Source organism: Lepidochelys kempii, chromosome 8, assembly GCF_965140285.1.
Source record: "Lepidochelys kempii isolate rLepKem1 chromosome 8, rLepKem1.hap1, whole genome shotgun sequence".
NCBI lineage: Eukaryota > Metazoa > Chordata > Testudines > Cheloniidae > Lepidochelys > Lepidochelys kempii.
The window spans coordinates 48,617,912-48,639,623 of record NC_136387.1 but is presented as its reverse complement, the minus strand read 5'-3'; the positions used below and the strand labels follow the sequence as shown (position 1 = coordinate 48,639,623).

The window sequence follows — 21,712 nt, the reverse complement described above, 5'->3', positions numbered from 1 at the left end:
AGCAGGGGGCTGCACATGTTCCCCCCCTTCCAGGTCTATCAGTGCACTTCAATTCACAACATTCCAGTCCTGCCTCCAGAGTTCTCCCAATACACCAGTCCCACCTACGGCCCTGATGCTACTGCATTACTGGGGTCCCCCCACAGCTCTGCTGATGCCCCTCAATCCTGACCTGCAGCCCCCTGGTATTCCAGTCATAGGCCCCTCACACAGATCTGTGAATACCCCTCAATCAGGGCCGTCCTTAGGCATATGCAGCTGCGTAGGGCACCATGAAATTTGGGGCACCGAATTGCCCCAAATTTCATGGTGCCCTAGGCAGCTGCGTGCTGCATACGTGGCAGCACCAGCCCTATCCCTTGGCTGGCCCCCCCCGCAGGTTGCGCCCACTGCAAGGGTCAGGGCCGTCGGGGGCCCCATGCCCCCCCTAGGGACAACTCCCTTCACCCCACCTCTTACCCTTCCCCCTGCTCTGCCCCTGGCCTGCCCCCATTCCACCTCTTCCCCCAGCGACCCCAAGCTCACTGGCAGTGGCGGGAAGCCCGCTCTACTCCGCCAGCTCCCAGCTGCGGCGCTCCGCTTCCTGCCACCAGTGAGTGCGGGATGTTGGGGAAAAAAAAGACAGTCCCCCGCTCTCACTGGCGCCTGGGAGCTATCGGAGTCGAGCTGGCTGGGGCCAGTGAGTGCAGGGGGAAGAACCCCTTCCCCCAAGCCCCCTTTCCTGAGCGACACAGCTGGGGCCAGGGCAAGGGAAATGGAGCAGGCTGCTCCTGGCCCCCTGCTAATCCTCCGGGCCACTCTGGGCCTGTGGGGCCCCCAAAAGTGCCCCCCCCCACCGCTCCTGCCTCCCAGACTTGGGGGGGGGGGGGAAGGAGGAGAAGAGAGAGAAGGCACTTCTGCCACACATGCCGGGTACTTCAGCATACGGGTTACAGCTGCAGGGAGTCCAGCACCCTCAGACTTACTATAGTGTCAGCTGTGATACTCTGAGGAAGTGCGGCACCCTCAGGATAGGTAGGTAAAGTGTCCAAGACGCCAGGGGAGGCTCCAATTCTGTTTCCACAAGGCTCCTCCCCCCAGGGATTGGGCTTTACCTGCTGCTATGGCTAGTCTTTTATTTCTAGTGGTCTATATACTTTGCTGACCCAGGATTTGCACCCATCCAGAAAGCCTGATATACACGAGACCAAGGAGGGCTGGCAAAGATCAGATCAGGCCTGATGCATCTTCCATTAGAGTCCCTGGAGAGACTCCTGTTGACTGATGGGAGATGATCAGCCTCATTGGAAAGGGTAGTATCTGGAGCAGCTGGCCAGTTCTGCAATCTGGCAGCAGAACCACTCTTAGCAGAAAGAGCATGATGCAATTTACAAAAACCAAAGTCCTAAGTTTACTGCTCCAGCCTGTGCTAATCCAGGATTCTGGGCTCTGGTTCCCACAGTAACATTCAATTACAGTAATACCTATGAGTGGGCTACGACTCAGTAGCCAGATCCCATTACATCATCCTGCCTAGTTTCTGCAGTTCAGAGGTTACAGCCAGAAAGGACCATTAGTCACCAGCTCTGGCTTTCTGTGAAACACAGGCCATTAGCTCTCCCCCCACATCCCATTACTGGTTGAGACAGGTACATTCTTGGTCATTAGTTAGGGAAGGAGAGAAACAAGGCTGTGACTAGCGCTTTCCACAATGCATATGAAAGGGAACACGGAAACCCTCTGGGTGGTCAATCCTCCCAAAAAAAGGAAGGAGTCCGGTCCCTTGAACAGGGACGGAGCTGCTCTCCGATGGGCCTGCTGGTCTCCAGCCAACCATACTGCAGGGCTTTAGAAGCTGGGGGCGGGGGAGAGAAGAGGGGGAAGAGAATGAACACAACAGTTCCCAGTCACTGACCTTCACCTATGGCAAGGGCTGGAAGAGGGTAATTGAGCACCTATTTGAGGATCGCTGTCTTTAGGGGCTGTCTGTTCATCACTTAAGATTTCTTGCTTCCAGGGCTCTATTAGCCAAGACCTATAAGCCCCACTGACACACCCACCTCAGCGATCAGTAGAGAGGTCTTTCCAAATCAGCTGGCTCAGTTTCTTCATTGAGGTGGTGGTGCTGGGAGGGGGGTTCATTTCTCAGTTGCTATCATTGGGCTGAGGGCCATTTCTCAGTTCCTAGCACCAGGAAGAACTATAGCTGGATCTTAATAAGGGATTGGATAATTTTAAGACTAATGACATTAGAAATCACGTACTAAGATAAAGGTAACCAAATCTCATGCTTCAGGGCATGAGCCGATTGCCACAGTGGCCAGGCAGGTTTACAATGAGCCTATATAAAGCACTGTATTGTCAGCCAAGTGCAGGTGATTTTCACCTTCCCTTGGGACATGAGACACAGGCCATCTGCAGAGGTGGGAGACGCAACTGGACAGATGGCAAATCCTAGATCCCCAATATCATGACCACTGAGTAAGGGAGACTCCTTTTGTAAGGTCCATATGCAGGGTTTACAACCTGCTAGTTCTCCCTCCCATCCCCGCAGTGACTGTACTGTGACTTCCCTGAATGAGTCACGTGGAAGCAGCAGGCTGAGCACAGAAGAGACAGATGGGTGTAAAAAAAAAAGTAGCGTTTATCAGCAATGACAACATCTCCCCTACTGACGAGACAGTAACGTTGGCTTGACAGTGGCAGGCACCCTGGAGAATCTTGGCTCTAGCTTTCTCAGCCAGCACTGAAATCCCATCTCAGACACAGGATGAACACATCTCGAATTCTACAGAGACACCCACTCATGCTGGGTGGGCCTTCCCTAGAGTCCCTTAATGGAGTTCTGCTCTGGTGTCCTGTTTTGTCTATACTCAGACACCTCGGCTGAGATTTCCAAGGCTGCATAGATAGGGCCCTGTGTAAAGCACATCTTTAGAAAACTCATGACATCTTTAGAAAAAGCATGAATGACAGTGTGAATGCACAATGAATTTTACAAACAAAATATAGTCTTAAGACAAAACTATTTAAAATATCATTGTTTGGGGGCATTTTCACGCCCTCTGGGAAACTGTAATTTATACAAACTTCTAAGAACAGGGGATTTAAAGACATCTCCTATTAAAAGGTGTCTCTAAATTCCACAGGTTGATTTAAAAAAAAAAAACACAACAACCACCACCACCACCAAAAACCACCTCGACCAGCATTTGCCAGTAGATGAGATCCCATGATCTCTCATAGACCCTGTGGTACCAAAGTCCTCCCTACACTATGTGAAGAGGTACCCTAGCAAACAGTTGGTTTTAAGGCCTTAAATTTGCAACACAGCACCCGCGGCAGCTGACTCAGGCCGTCAGCTCTTACAAAATGCAACACGTGGCATCAAGTCTTCAGCCCAAGTCCAGTCTGACACACACACACACACACACACACTTTCTTGCCTTTTCTCCAGCATGGCCAGCAAGCAATGAGTGTGACAGCAGTACCAGTTTGTCTGCATTTCCCCAATGCCATGCTGCAACACAGCAACTTGTGTTTTGTAGTTAATGCTAAACCAGGCCTCTTCACCACCCTGCACCACCAGCCACAGACCCGTGGTCCTTTTTTGCTCTATAACGCCCAGCCTCCGCTGAGTGCACATGTGGTAGCCAGTCTTCTGCTTCCTACATGCAGTGCTTGCTCCAATCAAGACCTTCAAGAAGACTAGGAGCTGTGCAAGAGCCCTGCTCAGCTTCTGGAGCAGTTCAAGCAGAGCTCACCTCCACAACCTATGGCCAGCAGCCCCACATCAAGCATTGCCAAGGTAGAGGGTTAGGAACGATACCAAGGGACTGGAGTCCTAGTACACTAAGGCTCAGGTTGCGAGTTGTGCATATTGGGCTCTTCAAGTCATTGGTCTGGATCAGTTTGAAGGAAATCCCCTTCTGAAGGGGCAACTATCCCAACTCCTCTTTAATAAGGTCCCTCACCAAAGACTCATAAGCAAAGTAAGCAGTCATGGGATGAGAGGGGAGGTCCTCTCATGGAGCAGTAACTGGTTACAAGATAGGAATCAATGGTCAGTTTTCAGACTGGAAAGAGGTAAGTTAGAGTCCTCCAGGGACCTCTACTGGGACCAGTGCTGTTCAATATATTCATAAGTGATGTGGAAAAAGGGATAAACAGTGAGGTGGTAAAATTTACAGACAATACAAAATTACTCAAGATAGTTAAGCCCAAAGCATATTGCGAAGAGTTACAAAGGGAACTCACAAAACTGGGAGACAAAACGGCAGATGAAATTCAATGTTGATAAAAGCAAATGCACATTGTATGTATAGTTGGGATTAGAGCTTTCCAATATATTGGGATCTAAATTAGCTGTTACCACCCAAGAAAGATCTCGGAGTCATTGTGGATAGTTCTCTGAAAACATCCACTCAATATTCAGCAGCAGTCAAAAAAGATAACCGAATATTAGGAACCATGAGCAAAGGGACAGATAATAAGACTGTAAATATCATGGCAACACTATATTAATCTCTGGTACGCCCACACTTTGAATACTACATGCAGTTCTGGTTGCCCATCTCAAAAAGATGTATTGAATTGGAAAAGGTACAGAGAAGGCAACAAAAACCATTAGGGGTATGGAACATCTTCCATATGAGGAGCAATTAAAAAGACTGGGACTGTTCAGCTTGGAAAAGAGACTACTAAGGAGAGATAGGATAGCAGTCTATAAAATCATGACTGGTGTGGAGAAGTGAATAAGGAAGGGTTATTTACTCCTTCACATAACACAAGAACCAGGGGTCACCGATGATGGAAATAGGCAGCAGGTTTGAAACAATTATAAGGAAGTACGTCTTCAAACAACCTATGGTCAACCTGTAGAACTCATTGCCATGGGATGTGGTGAAGGCTAAAAAGTATAACGGGGTTCAAAAAAGAACTAGAGAAGTTCCTGGAGGATATGATCCATCAATGGTTATTAGCCAAGATGATCAGGGATACAATGCGATGCTCTGGGTGTCCTTAGCCTCTGACTGCCAGAAGCTTGGAGTGGATGATAGAGGATGGATCACCCAAATATTGCCCTGTCCTGTCCATTCCCTCTGAAACAGGCCACTGCCGGAAGACAGGATACTGGGCTAGATGGACCATTGGTCTGACAGAGTATAGCTGTTCTTAATGTAACCCATCCAGAGTCAGCCCAGACTGTCGATACCAAGCCAGGATGCTAAGAGGGCTGACTGCAGTGGGAGCAGCCCACCACACACACAGTACTGCAACTCCATGTGATGTTGTGCTGTATGTGCTTGGAGCCAGGTTCTGGTATTGCCGAGGCTCTCAGTGGTACTGCACGGGTCAGAAGGGTGGGGTGGGGGGAAGGAGTTTCCTCAACTCCAGAGACTGGCAATATGGTAATCAGAGCACCCAACTGACCTGCCTGCTTCATCCCAATTGGAAAACACATGACCTCTCCCAACCCCAGTCGTTCCACTGCCCCATCAGAGTCCAGCCTCCACAGCAGGCCAGCTCTTGCCATTAGCATTACTATCAGAGTGGCAGTGGTTGTCTAGGGACAGAAGTGGCAACAGGACTCCAGGGAGATACATTAGTGTTAAATACGCCTATTACTCCCCAAGTTCTACGGGTAGCTAAGAAAGATAATCCAGTGTCATAAGCCCTTGGCTTCCCAAATTCTACGTGCCCCCATTCCCAACCCTGAACTGTCATGCAATGGCCGCCACACTGTCAGTTCTTGGCCAGCATTCATAGCCAGAGCCGACCTGCCAGGGGAATCCTGCCAGGCCGGCCCTTCAGCTCCCAGAAAATATCCCACCCAAGCAAAGCAATTTTGGAAGCGACCCCCAAGCCCTCTGCTCTCAACCAGCACTAGGCACGTGAGGAGTTCCAGGATGCAGTGGCATTAGCCACCGTATTGTCAGGAGAGATTGTTAGTGTAGGCCCTTAGAGACAGGCCCTTATCCACCCAGAGCACGAGAAGTATCTGCAGAGACTCTCCCTTCCTATAGTCACTCCCTGAGCTTACACAGCCCATCCCCACCTGCCATGCTCTCTCCTACACGACAGACATGGACTTGGAACTAGTCTTTAAACCAGTTTGCTGTACCGCTGCTTTTGGCGCCCCAGGACTGGCGGACAACTGGCACTCCAGCTGTCTGCACTGAATGGAGCTGCCACAACAGAACTGAACATCTAGTCTGGAATCCTGTCACTCATGTTCACCAAAGCCAGTTGCTTCAGGAAGCATAAAACCCACACAACCTAATACTACTTGGGATACAGGGCAAGAGCTTCCTGATGCCACCGGGGGGTTGATCTAATACCCTGGACCATGAAGGCCAAGTGCCCTTGCCATTTCTGTCTAGTTAGGAGTCACAGAAGACATCCTTCCATCAATCCAACAGACTAATCCTGCTTCAGAATCTTTGCCTGCAATATCTCACAGAAGCAAGCTCCCAAGTCAGTTATGCACCAAGTAGCATCTTTCTACCTGGCTAGCGATGCACCCTCACCTCTGCGGGACAGCCGGGTGTCTGCATCAGTGTCCACAAATAGCTTCATCCGGAAGAGGTCCCGGACCTCCTGGGTGTAGAAGGCCAGGATGCCCTCAAAGAGGACCACATCAGCTGGGTACACAGTCACTGTCTCCTCCTTCCTGCCACGCATGAGAAAGGCATGTCAGAACAAGATGCAGAGCAGGAGGAAGAGCTTCCCTGATGGGAGGAGTGTTGGGGATGACAGTTTCTTGGCTCTATGCCTCACTGACACCAAATCTGGGAGAGATGTCACCTCTCTGTGACTCAGCTTTCACCACTCTGCCCCATCCCAGTATGGCAAAGTTTAACCAGGGAATCCAAAGGTTATGGACACTCCTCCCTAAAATATGGTGAAAGGAGGGAGCAGGCTAGACCATCCCCCTCACTGCCACCATGTGCATGCTCATTTCCACCAGGCAGCTGCTGTATGCAAGAGTCAAACTAATCAATCACGCTCAGGGACCCACCCACAGGAACAGACACCCTTTCCAGTTTCTCCAGTGAAGGAGGCAAGTATTGTGCAGATGACAGCCCCATTCATTACGCAACCTTGGTGCATTCCCTGAGCACTTTATGAAGCAGAGGTCCTGTGGGAAATAGCATGTGATTGTACCGTAACACACACAGAATTTAGTTTGAGTGGATAAATAAAAAAATTAAAAAATGCTACAATGCAGGTTGAGTGCTTGACTTTGTAACCCTTGTAACCTTTTTGGTGTGGACTATTCAGCTCAAGCATTTGGGCAATATACAGTGCATACAAGAGCCAGCAAAATAAAAAGATACCTTCTCCAGAAATACCCCATATTGGTAGTTTGTGCTCAAGAGATCATCGCCTGGAGTGTCAGGGAGGGAGGGTGCTGCAAATGAGGATGGGCAGAGCTGCATCCCACACTCCCGAATCAGAGCAGCAGGTGCAGAGCAAGGCAGGAGTAGTGTCTTACCTGGAATGGGAAACAAAGTCATAGACAGGAATCTGGACTGTCTTCCCTTCCATGATCTCTTTGAGCGTTTTGACGATGAGCTCGTTGTCAAAGGCATCTGAGGAGAGACAAGCTGTTATGAAGGCTGCTTGCCAACCTCTGCCCCCATACATCATGGTATTTCAACCTAGACAGAGTCCCTGCTGAGCTAGACATGGAGGAGCAGAGGCAGGTGCATGCTGCCTCAAGGTCTGAGTGCTATTGGGCCAGATCCCCCGCTGGTGGAAAGAGGCAGAACTCCACTGAAATCAGTGGGACTATGCTGCTTTACACCAGCTGAGGATCCAGCCCTGGAAGATCAATACAATCTTTGTACTGATTTTGTTTAAAGCCAAGACTAAAAAGAGTGAATCTCCTCTTGAACCCCAGCCCCTCAGAGACTAGAGCAGCCTTTTATCCCTGAACAGCTCCCTCCCACAGCTTCATAGAAAGGGCTCTGTTAGCAAGACAGCCCACTGCCCAAGGCAGCTGAGTTTTGGGTGAGGCGGTTCTGGAATTTCCCACCAGCCCATTAAGCAGTTGAAAAAGTCTCTGTTGTAGTAACAGGAATTGGGCTTCCTTTGTATTTAGACCTAGTTTGTTTAGTCCTAGTTTGTTATCCTGCTCAGTAGGTGACCTCAGTTGGGGTAAGGCTTAAAATCCCAGCTTTTAAGGAGGAGATGTTTTAAACACTACTCTCCTTGGGCAGAGTATTCCCTCCGGCTGGGCAGCGCGCTGAGCATGTCAACCCTCAGGTGGCTGCTTTTCAGTGGTGCAGTTTGCATATAATCTGCAGAGCACTTTAGGATCTTCAGGATGAAATCGGATACAGAAGTAGAAATAAATGTTATAGGATGGTGCAACCATCCTCTTGGGACAAGGACAAGACTCAGATTCATTGCACTAGGAACCTGATCAGGATATGGCAGCTGGTCCCAAGCAAGCCAATGCACTGCATCACTACCCATCCACCCCTCTTTAACGCAGTGGGGCAAGAAGCTGGGTCCCCGGCATTACCAAGAGGTTCTGTGCCAGTGGAATTAAAAGAACAACTCAGATCAGGAGAGGTGTAACTGAAGCCCTATCACAGCCCAACACCTCCTCCCAAAGATCAGGCTCCATTCACCTGGGTGGTCAAAGTTGAACTGGCCCTTGAGTGCCTTGGACTTCTGCTCAGAGGTAAGGACCCGATAGAAGCTGTCTTGGCTCAGTATCACCACCTGCTTCTGGCGATAATCCACCTCGTTCTGACCCAGTAGCTGGACGATTCTGGCACAGACTGAGGACTTCAGGCGACGTAGCAAGGGGGAAAATGAAAGAAGAGAGTCTGATGCAAATGGAGACTACTCTGAGCAGGAGACCTGCAGACTGAGGAGAAGCCTGCCTTGGTTGGTGGGGAGCAGGAGGCTGCAGGCTCAGGCGGGAGACATTCTCATCCTCATCTGATGCTTTGCTCCTTAGCCAAGGAGCAGAGAGCTCATCTGTCCTCTTGAGACATCCCAAAGCCATCTGAGTGCTGCCCCTGGATCCTTTCCTAAGGGTATTGTTTTGTGGCCTATTGCTCATTTATTTAGTTAATAGGTGTGAAGCCACCTGCCCTCTCACTTCCCCATGTGCCTTCTAACTGCTGGGAGGGAGAAGGGGCTCTCTCTGTGTCCCAGACCTGTTCTCCCAACCAGCTCCAAAACTCCTAGCTGTCATAAGTCTCCACTATCCTACTCTTGCTCCAGCCTATTTTGTCCCCCATTCTGAGAGTAGCTCCAGGGGCTGCTCTGAGCTTTCCACAGGCAGTAGCATGAAGCCAACCTGATCCAGGTCACTTGCACTGCCGCCCATGGGGTTCCCATTAGCAGCAGTGACAGCCAATGTGACTCAGGGTCTGCCCTCACTAAAGAGCAGCTGAGGAGGCCTACAAGGAGCAGTAGAGGCTCAGGAGCTGCGCTCAAACTGGCTCCAGGAGTGGTGTTTGTGGGACAGAAGCCAACAAGCTCTATTCTCCCCTCACTCACACAGAGAAGTCTGCTGAACTCTGTTACGCCAGCGAGGGGAGAAATCAAGCTCTGACTGGGGAAGTTGGAGGGGAGAAAAAGCGTACAGAAGTTGTTTTTAACACCCTAAATAAAGCCCAATGGAAAGTAGCTCATTCTGCACTGGCCAGAAAACAGGAGGGCCTTTCTCCAAGAGTTCTGCAGCAGCAAGCAGGGCTTGGAGGAGCAGCAGAAAGCACATCCTGGTGCCTCTTGGCACAGAGGCTAAGGGAACTGTTGAATGAGCAGCTTGGTCTGTGGCTCTGGCTGACATCTCACACTTTCACACTAATAGAGGGAGCAGACCAGAATGAAGAGCCATGCAGCTGGGGACAGGTTTCAGGGAGGAGCTGCTGGGGATCCCAACCCGTTCTGTAGAGAAGATGTCTGAAATCACCCTTTTGGGTGCCCAAGCTCAGGTTGTTTGGATGGTAGATTAAGCTAGTCTGGGGAGGGTCCCAACAGCTGGGGGAGCAGACACGTGGCTGGTGGAAGCCTTCCCCAGCTCCATCCCTACCGCTGCTTCCCAACTGACTCAACAGGGAGGCAAGTGGCACAGGAGCATCGGAACAGAGGGAAGTAAGGAGGTGGCAGAGTATGGGTGAGAGAGGAGGAACTTTACTCCAAACTGGTTTGCAGATTTAAAGACTGAATTACCAGGACAGAGAGGAGAGGTGCACTGGACCCCATCATACATGCACTGAAGTCCCTGGGAGCTGCAGCAGCAAAGCACCTCTGGGGAAAAAAGGCGGCCCCTAACTTTAAGTTTCAGAGTAGCAGCCGTGTTAGTCTGTATTCACAAAAAGAAAAGGAGTACTTGTGGCACCTTAGAGACTAACTAATTTATTTGAGCATAAGCTTTCCTGAGCAACAGCTCACTTCATCGGATGCATTCAGTGGAAAATACAGTGGGGAGATTTATATACATAGAGAACATAAAATAATGGGTTTCATAAACTATCAGTGTTTATCAAGCATTCTTACAACTACAATACCCACCTGCTGAAGTGAAGAAACAGACTGACAGAGCCAGAAGAGTACCCAGAAGTCACCTACTACAGGATAGGCCCAACAAAGAAAATAACAGAATGCCACTAACCATCACCTTCAGCCCCCAATTAAAACCTCTCCAACACATCAAGGATCTACAACCTATCCTGAAGGACGACCCATCACTCTCACAGATCTTGGGAGAAAAGGCCAGTCCTTGCTTACAGACAGCCTCCCAACCTGAAGCAAATACTCACCAGCAACCACACAACAGAAACACTAACCCAGGAACCTATCCTTGCAACAAAGGCCATTGTCAACTGTGCCCACATATCTATTCAGGGGACACCATCACAGGGCCTAATCACATCAGCCAAACTATCAGAGGCTCGTTCACCTGCACATCTACCAATGTGATATATGCCATCATGTGCCAGCAATGCCCCTTTGCCATGTATATTGGCCAAACTGGACAGTCTCTACGTAAAAGAATAAATGGACACAAATCAGACGTCAAGAATTATAACATTCAAAAACCAGTCGGAGAACACTTCAATCTCTTTGGTCACTCAATTACAGACCTAAAAGTGGCTATTCTTCAACAAAAAAACTTCAAAAACAGACTCCAACGAAAGACTGCTGAATTGTATCCAGTTTGCAAATTAATTCCAATTAACTTAGGCTTGAATAGAGACTGGGAGTGGATGGGTCATTACACAAAACTATTTCCCCATGTTTATTCCCCCCTCTCACTGTTCCTCAGACATTCTTGTCAACTGCTCGAAATGGCCCACCCTGATCATCACTACAAAAGGTTCCCCCCCTCCCCGCTTTCCTGCTGGTAATAGCTCACCTTAAGTGATCACTCTCTTGTTACAGTGTGTATGGTAACACCCCTTGTTTCATGTTCTCTATGTATACAAATCTCCCCACTGTATTTTCCACGGAATGCATCCGATGAAGTGAGCTGTAGCTCATGAAAGCTTATGCTCAAATAAATTAGTTAGTCTCTAAGGTGCCACAAGTCCTCCTTAACTTTAAGTTGTGGCCTCAGTCCCATACAGCAGCACTTAGCTGTGTCACTAGCAGGTTGCCTCACTGGACCCCTGACCGTTTTGAACTTAGATTAGTTACAGAAAGCGGGCAGATGCCTGGCAAACTTCACCTGTTTAGGTAGCCATGTAACCACACTAGTGCTTGCCTAAGGCAGTTAGTTGGCAAGGCATTCTGGGTGCCTATTCCACAATGTACCAAAACACACTGCATTGGCTTGCGGGCCTCAGAAACTGAGGAACAAATAGGAGCTATTGCTCCACTCGTCCCACCAGTGACTCAGCTAGCCTCCTAGTTTGCCAGCCGACATTCCCTTCTCTGCTCCCCAGATGGACCTCCCTCCCATCCACGTCCCCACATTTCCATTCCCACCCTTAAGTCACAAATAATGCCCCTGCTTCCAGCTATGCACTCTGAGCCAGAAATTCCACTCTGGAGTGCCAGCTGGAAATGCCAGTTGGATAGCCAGCTCCAAGTGCGTTAGAGCAGCAAAGAGGGGCATTAGTGGAGCTTCTCAGCATTAACATCCACACCTAAAAATGCCCCGTGGCCAGGCTGCAGTCTACAACTCCCCCCCAAATCTTAATTCAGATGTTCCACAGTTGGATTGTTGGCTCAGGAGGTGGAGTTGGAGCCAGGGGCATTATCAGAGACCAATGGGAGGAAAGTTTGTGGGGGTGGGTGGGGGGGGACCTTCAGTTGGAGAACAGATGAGAAGATTTGACAGCCCCATGTCCATTCCCCCTCCAAGCCCAGATGGACCCCTTCTGCTATGAGCAGTGCACTATGGGCCAGTGCTTGGAGGACTCTCTAGCCACAGGAGCTGTACAGAGTGAATGGATAAACAGCTTATAAGTGGTTCAGTTCTAGAGAGGTGGGTTGTTTGAACTGTTCTGTGGGCAGCTCAGCCCTCACCTCATCAGAGTCCAGGGGCTGGCAGAGCTACCCTTCTCACCAGACTCTGGCCTGCAGAGCTCTAATTCACTAGTCCAGCCACCCCCGCGGCAGAAGTTGCAAGAAGCCAAGATAGGAGTCACCACTTAAGTGTCTGAAGCTCAGCTTCCCTGTATATAGAGCGAGCTAATTTCTGGAGTTCCCCAGAGCTCAGCTAGAATAGCAGCATTTGGGAAACTTTGGGTTTTGTGTTTTTTATTATGAAAAGTGAAGAAATTCAGGCTCAGAAAAGAATCAAAACAGAGCATCCAGTAAGAGAAGAGCTAATTTAATTGGGGGTAGGTGTTGAGAGAGCACACAGGCAGCTGTACAACCCACTCCCACCTCACTTAATGATTCTGTTGGCCAATTGTGCTTTATAGGTGGCATCCCTTCCTGACCTCTGCAATAGGCAGCTGACACCCAGAAGCAGGGTATTTAAATCCTGTAGATCTTATCAATGGATATTCACTTAAATTATATATAATCTCACACGCACACACACAGACAGAGTAGGACAGAGTGTTTCCTGACTCCAACCATCATGAGTTGCTTGCCATCACCTCTCCCTTGTTTTCCCATTCCTTGCCTCCTTCCCCAGCACCATTTCAACATCGCACTCTGACTTATCAAGCTGTATCCCACTGCTTTCATAAACACTTGACACAGATCACCTTCTCCTCTTCCTGTTCTATCTCTCCTAGCTAGATTGCTGCCCATCAATATTGACATTCCAACTCTGAGAATCACTGTTGGGAGTCAGCAATGTGTTATGGGCAGAGCCATCAGCCAGCAACCCCTTAGGGTTCTTCTTGCAAATTTCCCATGGTCTTTTCATTTGTGAATTAGCCCTCTCTGTCTTACACAGGGGCAGAGCCTGAGCTGGTGTCAGTCAGTGTAGCACCATTGTAGTCAGAGACTATTTGCCCAACTGATGCGGGTGGGGAGAGATCAGATTCCCATAGCTGGAGACAGACACAGGAAGAAAGTTCCAGGCTCAGTTAATCTCCCCATTCCAGGAAGTGAGAGAGATAACTGATGTCATGGCAAAGGAACACTGAGGGGTAACTTCTGGCCTGTGTTCAAGCAATAATTGGCTCTTGCCTGGCCTGCTGACCCTACAGAACATGGTAAGGCACATAGGGAATGGAGTCTTTGAGGATTCATCTGTTCAGCTATGCTCTGGCACTGGAAGTGGAGGAGTTCTGGGGACATGCTGTCAGATGCTCTCCATCTCTTCCTTTAGGGGGATTATTCTCTCCCTTTGCAATCAGCTCACAAGGCACCCCTGCATTCAGCAGCACAAAGTTAAACACTAGTTGTGAAGTGTGGCCTGTGATTGATGGACAAAATAGCCACGCCTCCACCTTTATCATTGTTTAGAAGATTGAGGGTGGAATGCGGGGCCCACCCCACACCCATTTCTCTTCAGCTGACCTTTTAAGGGTGAAGATCAGAGCACTTGCAAGCTGCATTTGCCTTCCAGCAGCCTGCTTCTATCAGGCACCAGAAGTGATGACTGCACAGTGCGGGCCGGGGAGCCTACTCTATTTTTCTTAATGGATTTTAAGGGTTGTCAGAAACAATGGGGGAGGTATCCATGAGGATTTCCTGCTCTCTAGTCAGGAAAGATAGACACAGATGCTACCCTCCAGCTCCAACTATTGCAGCAAGGCCTCCAAAATGGCATGTGCCTCTCCCACATAACAGACCGATTCAGCTCCAAGACAGCCTGAGCCTCCAGCTGTGCAGAGCTCTGGTCCAACCCTGAACTTCAGGCTCTTGTGGATCAAAGCAAACCAAGACTTCCAGGCATGAACGATGCTTCAAAAGGAGGGAACTGGGACAGCTCAGAATGCAGTGGGGTGGAGCTGGAAGGAGAGGTGTATGTACAAGTAGAACTACAAAAAGAAAAAGGAGTACGTGTGGTACCTTAGAGACTAACAAATTTGAGTATAAGCGCCCCACCGTATTTTGGGCTGAATGCATCCGATGAAGTGAGCTGTAGCTCACGAAAGCTTATGCTCAAATAAATTTGTCAGTCTCTAAGGTGCCACAAGTCCTCCTTTTCTTTTTGCAAATACAGACTAACACGGCTGCTACTCTGAAACCTGTCATCAAGTAGAACTACCTGTGTGACAGCAGCAATGGGGAAAGAAACAGCCAAGCTTCACAGGGGTTTGGGTTTAGCTTTCAAAGAGTGACTCTTGGGAAAGGAGTTCCACATCTCTCTCCTTGTGGATAGTCACCAATCCGGGGTAGTTTAACAACTGGATCTTGTTTCACACACACACACACTCTTTCTCTCTCTCCACCCATTAATGCAGCCACTTTCTTCATTTAGCTTGGACAGTGAAATGAGACAGCTCAGGTTCACTTCCTCAGTTCTCCAGCACCATAAAGAGCTTGTTGCATTTCAGTCAATACAGCAGGGAAAGAGTTTAATCTCTCCCGCCCCACCCATTAAAACCCTCACCTGTTCCTGAAATACAATAGTGTTTCCTCTCCCCATACCCACTCTTTTTTTTTGGGGGGAGGGGGGGAAGAGGGGGGAGAAGAAAGATTAGGAGTCTAAAATACTTGAAAAATAGGACCCCATCCTGCCAAAAAGCTGTTTATAGAGAAAAAGATCCAGTCCCTCTCTGCAAAGCTGCTTCTGACAGACACAAACCAATGGTGCCCTGGTGGGAAAACTTCAGCCACTGGCTTGAAAGCAAGATTCTGAGGAGGAGGAAAGACTAGAGACACAGAGGTCATAAGTTCCCCTGCACAACAGGAACAGAAACTCCTCTAGCATTCAGAGTAACAGCCGTGTTAGTCTGTATTCGCAAAAAGAAAAGGAGTACTTGTGGCACCTTAGAGACTAACCAATTTATTTGAGCATAAGCTTTCGTGAGCTACAGCTCACATTCCCTTCAAATGAAGGGCACAAATCCCCAGTACCACACACAAGAGAACGCCATTAGGAAGAAACATAAAAACTCCTTTAGTGGTCTGGAAGAGGGAAATGACCAGTGAGGTAGCAAAGCTTCGAGGTGACCAAGTTATATGTTAGTCAAGACCTGAGAAGACTATGAAGAAATTCAGAAGCATCTAACCAAGCTAGGTGAATGGGCAGCAGGATGGTAGAGGAAATTCAGCACTGACAGATGCAAGGTAATGCATAGTGGAAGAAGTAATCTGGAATCATACATACTGCTGGGCTCTAAATTAACTGTAATTGCTGCAGGATGGGACTTGGGTGTCATATTACACAACTCTATGTGAAGCAGCTGTTAATAAAAGAATGTAGTAGGTTCAATAACAAATGGTATAGAAAATAGGATAACGCTGTGACAGGTTGAATCACAGAAACCCCCCTGGTAACTGCCAACTGATGTGCTGAGACTACTTCTCACCCGTTTCCCCTGCCAGACTGGGGGGTTCAGTGCCCTGCCTGGTTTGAGCCAGACACACTAGCCTGCTACTGAGCCAGACCCAGGTCTGAACAATGTCCCCCAAAAGCTGCAGGCTTAACTGAAAACAGCTTAAGAAGTGTTCCTGTCTCCAACACTCAGATGCCCAAACCCCAAATAAATCTGTTTTACCCTGTTTAAAGTGTATACAGGGTAAACTCAAATTGTTCATCCTTTATAACACTGATAGAGAGATATGCACAGCTGTTTGCCCCCCCCCCCGCAGATATTAATACATACTCTGGGTTAATTGATAAGTAAAAAGTGATTACATACAAAAAGTAGGATTTAAGTGGTTCCAAGTAATAACAGAAAGAACAAAGTGAATTACCAAGCAAAAAACAAAACACGCAAGTCTAAATGTAATACAGTAAGAAAGCGATTACAGAAGAAATCTCACCCTCAGAGATGTTTCAATAAGCTTCTATCACAGACTGGACGCCTTCCTAGTCTGGGCACAATTCTTTTCCCTGGTACAGTCTTTGTTTTAGCTCAGGTGGTAGCTAGGGGATTTCTCATGACTGCAGCCCACTTTGTTCTGTCCCACCTCCTTATATATCTTTTGTATAAGGTGGGAATCCTTTGTCCCTGTCTGGGTTCTCACCCCTCCTTCTAAATGGAAAAGCACCAGGTTAAAGATGGATTCCAGTTTGGGTGACATGATCACACATCACTGTAAGACTTTAAGCCCTCATTCCTCCCAGCCTGATTTACAGGAAGGCCTGCAAGTAAACAGAGCCATTTACAGTCAATTGTTTTGGTTGATGGGAGCCACCAAGATTCCAAACCACCATTAATGGCCCACACTTTGCGTAACTACAATAGGACCTGAGAGTTATATTTTACATTTCTAGTTTCAGATACAAGAACGATACATTTATACAAATAGGATTACCACACTCAGTAGATTAGCTTTGTAATGATACCTTATAAGAGATCTTTTGCATGAAGCAATTCTAGTTGCATTTTATGAAAATATGCTAATGAGTGTGAATATAATCATATAGAGTGCAACATCACAAATGCCTTTAGAGAAGCAGCGTGGTCCAGTGAATAGGGCACTGAGCTAAGTCTCCAGAAAACTAGGATCGATTCTTGCCACTGACCTGTGCGTGACCCTGGACAAGTCACTTCCCTTCCCCGTGGCTCTAGCTGGTCTATTTAGATTGCAAGATCTTCAGGGGAGCACGAAAAGTACAGGACCTAGTATAAAGGGCCCACCCCCGGTCTAGCCTGGGGCCTCTAGATATTACTAAAAAGAAAAGGAGTACTTGTGGCACCTTAGAGACTAACCAATTTATTTGAGCATGAGCTTTCGTGAGCTACAGCTCACTTCATCGGATGCATACTGCAGAAGACATTATATACACAGAGACCATGAAACAATACCTCCTCCCCCCCCACTCTTCTGCTGGTAATGAGAGTGGGGTGGGAGGAGGTATTGTTTCATGGTCTCTGTGTATATAATGTCTTCTGCAGTTTCCACAGTATGCATCCGATGAAGGTGAGCTGTAGCTCACGAAAGCTCATGCTCAAATAAATTGGTTAGTCTCTAAGGTGCCACAAGTACTCCTTTTCTTTTTGCGAATACAGACTAACATGGCTGTTACTCTGAAATCTAGGTATTACTGTAATACATATAAGGTAACTCCCTTTATATAAACTAATGTGACACTGTCACCTAGAATACTGTGTTCTGTTTTAGTCACGCTCTCTCAAAAAGGATATGACCAAATAGAGGGGCACATGTCACACAGGTGTTTAAAAAAAAAAAAAAAAAAAAAAGCCAGCCACCCTCAATGAATAGGATGCTTTCCCAGGGAAGTACCTTCACTTCTTCCAGAATCTAAGCTTTCACTTAAATATCATCAAGTACCATATCAGTCTAGTTTTTCACGGTTACAAACAAAAGCTTTGTAACCATGAACTGAGAGAAGTCAGAGCAGTGATATCTTCCTAAGCCTGCAGGCACACAGCTCTAGTGCTTCTGCTGCTGCTCAGAGCTTCCACAAGCTGCAGTAGAGTGAAAACTGACTTAAGGCCTTTTCACTTTTACTACTCTTTTTCGGGTGCTGTGGTAGCAATCCAACTGACAAGAATCTGATCAATTTCATTTTGCTAGGTCTTGGAGAAAATTCTGAGTAACAGCAGGGTAAGTGCTAGAGCTAGTCACTGGGGAAGCCCTACCCCTCCTGCAGCAAAAAAAGGCAAAGTTTATATAGTGGAAACATCTTCTTCCTTCCAGCAGCCAGAAAGCTGAAGGAGGCGTTATGCCCAAACAGTGCTGATTGCACATCCTCTTGCAGTCTTTCGTATCTGTTTGCAGCACAGGTGCAAGGTTGGGCAATGTTAGGAGGAGAAGGGGGAAAAAATATAGCAGAGGAAAGGAAATAGGAAATTAATATTGAGGCAATTCAGAAAGAAATTTAACATGGGTTATAATAAAGAGGAGAAGGAGGAATTCAGGAATGGCAACTAGTAAGGACCAGTGGAATGCTCATTTCATGAGTTTTACCTGTATCCATCAAATATATTCAATTCATACTCATTCATGGTATTTAACCAGCTCTATAGCTGGTCTGATACTATTCAGAACATATTAACCTGTTATATATTTGACTAATTCTACTATTCTATATCCCATAGGCTAATCATCCCTACTAGCAAGTGAAATTTTGAAAACAGGTGTAACAGAAGTGTTTGGGTTTTTTGCACTGCATTTAATAGTAACATTGTCAAACAGTACACCTGCTTTGTTCCTTTATGGTGCAGAGAGATGGCATCTGGAAGGGGTGGGTGGTAAAGGTACTTTTCACCCAGGCCATAGGCTTAGTCCTAGGGCTACAAGATATCAGTAAGTTTTTCCAAGCCTGCCCATACTGGACAACTGTGGAATAAGATGCCCATTGAGAAGTTTCTTCCTACCCCATGCCAGGAAGAGGTTGGTTTATTTTCTCCAGTGTAACGGATGTTCTCATTAGCTATCTACGTGTCTTTTTATGGTTGCATGACACCTGCAAAGCCAGAGTTGGGAAATACAATATGTCATGTGGGACTACATCAAATGCCTTACTCAAATCAAGATCACATCTACTGTTCGCTCCCCCACCCCGCTGCACTAGGCCAGTAACCTTGTCAAAAAACAAAATGTGTGGACAGGAGTCCTTTACTTGAGGAGAGAGGAAGGAGAGCAGGAGTTTTCACTGGGCTCTTTGGTTCCAAGAGGAAGTGGAGTTGTTGCAGTATTTAACAGGTCTGTCAAACAGTACTAAGACAAACCTTGGGAAATCACTTGGTGGGGGCACGAGAGCATGGAAAAGAGAGTCTCCATTTAATCCTGCGCTTCTCTGGTGGAACTGCCAACAAGGGAGCCAGTTTCACCACTTCCTACAGACCACTAGACAGCCATCAGACGGTAATGTGCTGGGCCTAATCAAAGCACAGGTTGTATTCTGACAATGGGAAGGCTTTGTATCCCAGCCAGCTCTTACTAGTAATGCATTTCACTAGACAACAACAGACTCTTAATAAAGAAGCTGCATTGTGGCCTGATAGGCCATCACATTAGCTCCCTTGACAGCTCTAGTCATGGGCATCAGTCTGAGTCCTCCTCATCTGCCTATTACCACTTATGCCAGCAACAAGGCTTCTGCAACACGTGGGCATGGCCGACCTTACGGGTGGGCCTAGAGTGCGAGGCCGTGGAAGGGCGCTCAGAGCCAGGGGGAATAGGTGGGGAACCTGAGGGCCAGGGGGGCCAAAATACAAGTTTGTCCAGGGCACTATTTTCCCTAAGGCTGGCCCTGCATATGGGCTTCAGAGGCAGACAATCCAGGAGGCTTTTAAGTTACTTCAAGTTTTTATTCTTTATTTGAATTCCCCCCCCCCCTTTCTTATTTTCCATAATCAGCTGGATCCATTTACTAAATGCTAACAGAATCCCTCTTCCCCAACCCTCTAGGGAAGGCCTGGTCACTTTGTAAAGGAATGCCAGCTCACCAAGAGCAGCACATGCTAAAAGTCAGGTGTGGTGCGCTACAAACAAGCTATCTCTATACTCCCCTTTCCATGGCCTAACACAGCTGCTTAGTGTCCACAGAGTTATTTCCTGCAGTCTGCCATAGGCACCGACTCCACTGGCAGCCAAGCTCTCCTCAGCCCTCAGCCCCCCTGAATGGGCCACGTCCCCGGCCCTCCGCTTCCCTCCCATTGCTTCCCGCTGCCAAACAGCTGTTTGGCGGCACTTAGGACTTTCCAGGAGGAGCAGGGACACGGCACACTTAGGGGACGAGGTGGAGAAGAGGCGGGGCCGGGTTGGGGATTTGGGGAAGGGGTTGGAATGGGAGAAGAGAAGGGGGGGGGAAGAGGCAGGGCCTCATGGACTAGATGGGCAGTCTGAGGTATGAAGTTCAGCATGTATGATTCTTTGCTGTGAGAAGTTGGGAAGAATGTTAAAAGTGGCAATGTATTTTGTATGAATAATTACTTTAAAAAGTTCCTGCCATTACAGCTATGTTGATAGACTGTTAGCATAGATCATCATCAGTGTTACTGACCACATAAGGAATAGTTACAGGTTTTTAATACAAAGAGGGGTTTTAATAAAATATACAGTTTTTAAAAAGTTAATACATTGATTTTTATAGCATACTATATTACTCTTCATTTTTGGCTATACTTTTGTATTGTTGTATGAAAAGGTTTCAGTGATGCGGCCCTTGGGCCAATGTACTAGTCCTCATGTGGCCCTCGTGGCAAGTTGAGTTTGAGATCCCTGGTCTAGAGCACTGTTTCTCAAATGCGGCCACTAGGGGGTTTCCCTGCAGCCATGACAGCTTCCTGGGTGGTGATGGGGGGTGGGGCAGCAAAGCATCAGTCCCTCCCGGTCTTGCTCCTGGATGTGCCACTTTGCACGTTTCCAGAGAGAGGTGGGCAGGGGTGAAAGTAACTTAACGGATTTACTGGTACACAGGGCAGACGGGTCCTGAGCAAGGTTGGGGGGGGGGGGGGGAGGAGGGAACGCACGGCTCTGCGCCCCTGGAAGGGGCAGTGCCTTGGGCAGAAGGGACAGGGCTGGTACCAGACTCCCCCAGCCAGCCCTTCAGCACTGCCCAGGGCTCCAACCACTGGAACGGTAGTGGTAGTTGGGAGCCCCAGGCCCTTTTAAATCACTGGGCAGGGCAGCTACCCCTTTTGCCCCCCATTGCCCCCATCAGCAGCCCTCCTGATATGGTAACCTGTGTACTGGCAGCCACTTTCTTACTGGACCGGTTTACTTTCACCTCTGCAGGTGGGACACAATGCTGAAGGAGCAAGGGGAGTTCTCTACCTGGTGGGGGGGGGCGGGGAGAGGGGCTGGCACACAAGGGGGAGAGGGCTTAATGGGGCTCAAACTTCAGCCCTGGGGTGGCTGGGTGGCAGGGACTTAGGGAGCCTGGCTGAAGACCAGGGCTCCAGCCCTGGGGCTTCAGACTCCAAGCCCTAGCTGCGCGGCAGCAGGTGCCAATTCCTGGCTCTGGCTGTGTGGTGCCAACCCCTAATCCCACTTGCGGGCAAAGACCCCATCTGTACACTCCGACCCCCAGCCCTAGTCACTGACTCCGGGTGACCTTGAGCTCCAGCGGCTGCCAGCCCTGGGTGCAGATCCCCGGCACTGGACTAAGGCTCTGGCGGGTGCTGACCCCTAGCCCTATGACAGCAGGCACAGGCCCCAAGCACCAGCCCCAAACACGGTGGCAGCCAATCCCCGGCTGCGCGCC

At 48.5% G+C, this 21,712-nt stretch overlaps 1 protein-coding gene across 3 annotated transcripts in view; it reads right to left on the bottom strand.

The window, feature by feature from the left end:
• The window catches only part of UCK2 (uridine-cytidine kinase 2), a 40,479-nt gene that overhangs the window by 7,883 nt on the left and 10,884 nt on the right, over positions 1–21,712 (bottom strand). For 2 of the 3 annotated variants that reach the window (XM_078854048.1, XM_073356386.2), the window contains exons 3-5: positions 8,622–8,781; positions 7,478–7,574; positions 6,510–6,652 (exon numbers count right to left, since the gene is read on the bottom strand). In XM_078854048.1, coding sequence (XP_078710174.1) covers positions 6,510–6,652; positions 7,478–7,574; positions 8,622–8,781 — 400 coding nt within the window. The remainder of the gene's footprint in view (positions 1–6,509; positions 6,653–7,477; positions 7,575–8,621; positions 8,782–21,712) is intronic. The other variant, XM_073356388.2, reaches the window with a different exon arrangement.